This window comes from Cynoglossus semilaevis, chromosome Z, assembly GCF_000523025.1.
Source record: "Cynoglossus semilaevis isolate Cse_v1.0 chromosome Z, Cse_v1.0, whole genome shotgun sequence".
NCBI classification, from domain to species: Eukaryota; Metazoa; Chordata; class Actinopteri; order Pleuronectiformes; family Cynoglossidae; genus Cynoglossus; species Cynoglossus semilaevis.
Genome location: NC_024328.1, coordinates 15,665,514 through 15,669,275, shown reverse-complemented (window position 1 = coordinate 15,669,275; position 3,762 = coordinate 15,665,514). Strand labels below are relative to the sequence as shown.

Below are 3,762 nucleotides of genomic sequence, written 5' to 3'. Positions count from 1 at the left end.
GAAGAGCGTGACAGCAATTGTGAACTGAAAACTTTATATTTAACCCTCAGAACAGGTTTGTTGCTGTAGTGTGTCATATGGCCACTGGGCTAGTGTGTTACGGGCTGTGTGATCATGACTCACTGTGAAGAGCAGTCGAAGTAACTATTTTGCAGATAGATAGATATATGTTATTTAAACAAAAACAAAAAACATTTTAGTCAGATGTCTCTTCAAATTCAAACTTATTTCCTTAATTGACTGGCCAAGAATAATGGAGAACCTGCATTGTTATCTAACAAGGTTGTGCATTGGTCGCAGACATTGGAGTGACAAGATATCTACAGTGAATGCTGACATAGTGAGGCTTTTCACAGATATAACGTGATCTACTGTATAACACTTAAGTCACTTACATTCCTGTCTGACTCTGTGAGAGATTTCTCAACAGCAGGTTAATGGTTGATCTATGAGAAAATACCAAATGTGTAGACAGGCTGATATCCTGCAGGCTACCGCCATTGAATAAATAGATAAAAAGAAAACACTGTGTGGATCATGTGAGTGTACTTAAAATTTAACACTTCCAGATAACCAAGAGCTTCAGCGGTGGAAAGTTTTACAGCATCTTGACCCCAACATCTGTGCTCTGAAGTAATTAACAAATTTTGTCATGTTTATTTCACAACCATTACAGTAGACTTCCCGCCTGCAGAAAAACTGACAATGTCTCAGCCTTTACTCAAGACTTAAAAATAACGTTAAAAATTAAACAAAAAACAAAAAACAAAACCAGAACAGCAATAATGTTCATTTCACAAATTCACAATAACTCGTAAATTTAGACCAGTCGTGTCCCAGTCAGGTGATAAACAATGGTTCATGCATTAATCTCCTCGGGATCTTATCACAGAAGTGTGCCAATGTTTCTGTGGAGCAGTTCCACCCTTAAGCCAAATGCTGTAACCATGGTGTGCTAGTTTCAGCTAATTTTCGGGGGATTTTTCCATGGGTTACCTGTTTAATACTGACTTTGTTAAAATTAAGCTTACATATGCATGATCAAACTAAATATAAAAAAGCACATTAAGTCACAGTTACAGTCATACTCTTTGGAACCAACTGCCCGAGGATTGCATATGGTGCAATCTAATTGCGACGCAACCTACACCTGTCTGACTTTTCTTTTTTCCTCTGGTGAGCATGTCTGCTGCTCATGGTGTATTTCTTTGAAGAATGGAGCATGTTTTTAACAGAAGAGGAAGTTGTGCAATGTTATCAACATGTTGCCCTTGGTCTTAAATTGGGGTGATGAGTTTTATTAAGAAAATTAGAAAATAAAGATTTCAAAAGAATGACAAAAACTCAGGTTAGAAATACTCAACTAGAAACCAGACACTACAACTCTTTGACGATAGAGATGACCATAAAACCCCAAAAAACACACCTCCGCAGCAAAACAACACGGTGAGACATTGACTGTCTTAATGCCTTTGTGTAATATAAAAAGTTATTCATGCCCAAAGGACTGAAGAATCACACTGTTTATAAGAAAACATTATTACATTATTCTCCTACAATTTAATGATGATGTTAATAATTGGTCCACAACAAAAATCTTGATCTGAACCCTAAAGAACAAGTGAACATGAGGGTCACAACTAAACCAGCTAACGAGCTTCTCCAGAGAATGGTTGGGTCAGGGATCGTTCCATTTACCTGAAACTCAATCAAGTGGCCCAATGTCCAGAAGTTTGTCAATTTGTATAATACAATGACCTTTTTGAAGCAGTTCCCCTTCTCATAAGCTATGGTGTGCTTAACACAAATAAGCAGTTAGCTTTTTCATGAAACATGTTTTAAATTGCAACTTTTCTTTAAAAAATAAAAATAAAAATGGTTCTTTTCCTCAGTTTTCAGGACATAAATGTATTTTTCCAAGGCATAACACACCTACTGAAGACAGCACGCTGCTCAGTGGAGTCAGGTGAAGACCATAAAAACACCTGCTGCTCATTAAACAAACGCGTGAGTGATGACACCAGATACTAAGATAACTCTCTACTGGTGTTTTTATTAACGCGGTAAAGCAGAGAGTGGTACTTACTTCCATAGCGTGGCTTTTGTAAAGTTGCGGTTTGTTCATGATACATCCTGTCTCGTTTCCTCCTCCTTCACCCGTTAAACCTAGCTGAACTGGAAGAGACTCGGGGCGAGCAGCGGTCCTTACAAACAGTCCGACAGAGAGCCAGCCGCGCCTTTGTGGGTTTAATGATTTCAATAAGTTGACTCGCAAACAGAGCGTTGACGAAAATGTTGGGCAGAAGTCCTCAAAAGTTTTATGTGCAGCTTTAGTGACTTCTCATAGCACCCATGCTGACCCCTTCTCCACGCTTTAGGCACTGAGTTGTCTGTCTCTGCTCCCAGCTCGTCTTATCTTTCCAGAGCCACTGCTCTGACACAGGCGCAGATGATTGACGGAGCAGGCGATTGACGTTATTAAACGTTCTCAATGGCACCATCTAAAGGTCATCATAGGTACATGCAGATAGCGCAATATTTTTCGAGAGTTTTAAATTTGATTTTAATATCATGTAAAATAAACCATGTATAAACTACTGACACAAATTACCAACGCACAAAGACTCAAATAAAAAAATGCATTCAACATTTTCACAAAAGTACGCTAGCTATAATAACCTACTTATGTATTATTATATTATGTATAAAAGAGCACATTCTTAGACATTGTTTAGCAGTTGCTCAAACATTGTTAGTTTTTAAGAGAGAATAAAAAATTTAAAGGTTTGATAGTTACTGACAAACTCATCAAAGTTAGTTAAAAAAATATTTCTGTTATTTATGTCCAAAATATAACTCAAAGAAGTAGGAACAGAGAAAATGTAACACTCATAGGTCACATCAGTAACACCCTTGAAAGTTTTTTAAGAAGTCAAACTGTTGACAAGCTTGGTATCAAATTACCGTAAGTATGAACGGAGCGTCTGAATATCGTTTAGTATTCGTGTTGAACTACAGAACTGTGTTTACTTCAACTCGGTCTGTCCACGACAGTTCAAACCTGTTACTATTTGAATAAAACTACGAAAAGATATAGCATTTTAGAAAATCACAACTGCAACAAAAATACTGTATCTAGCAAATATTTAATTGTGCTTTACGTAATTGACCTTAAGCACAAGCGTTCAAACACCACGTTTAAAAAGGGTACCTGCAAAGTCAGAGTCAGAGTAAAGCATTTTACTTCAAAATTATTTGAGAAGTATTTATTACGTGTAAAATCCTTTAATCTAATACAGCCAACCATTTTTCCAGATAAGTTTGTTGCCAAGCCATTGCCCTTTAGTACTCAAATTTAACCACTAGAGAGCAGCATTTCTCTGACATCATGTAAAATGCTTATGTTTATTCGTTAGATACATTTTGCTTTAAGACGTCGTTAAAAGAGAGTTTCCCTATAATAATAATATAATTTGCCGGTTTTGGTCGAGCAAATATCTATCTATCTATCTATCTATCTATCTATCTATCTATCTATCTATCTATCTATCTATCTATCTATCTATCTATCTATCTATCTATCTATTTCTATATATCTCTCTCTATCTATCTATCTATCTATCTATCTATTTCTATATATCTCTCTCTATCTATCTATCTATCTATCTATCTATTTCTATATATCTCTCTCTATCTATCTATCTATCTATCTATCTATTTCTATATATCTCTCTCTATCTATCTATCTATCTATCTATCTAT

General features: G+C 36.0%; 1 protein-coding gene across 2 annotated transcripts in view; it reads right to left on the bottom strand.

Moving 5' to 3' along the window:
- Positions 1 to 2,449, bottom strand: part of iqgap2 (IQ motif containing GTPase activating protein 2) — a 31,094-nt gene extending 28,645 nt beyond the window's left edge. For both annotated transcript variants that reach the window (XM_008336642.2, XM_008336643.2), the window contains exon 1: positions 2,087 to 2,449. In XM_008336642.2, coding sequence (XP_008334864.1) covers positions 2,087 to 2,132 — 46 coding nt within the window. In that variant the 5' untranslated portion in view covers positions 2,133 to 2,449. The remainder of the gene's footprint in view (positions 1 to 2,086) is intronic.
- Positions 2,450 to 3,762: the final 1,313 nt, after the last annotated feature.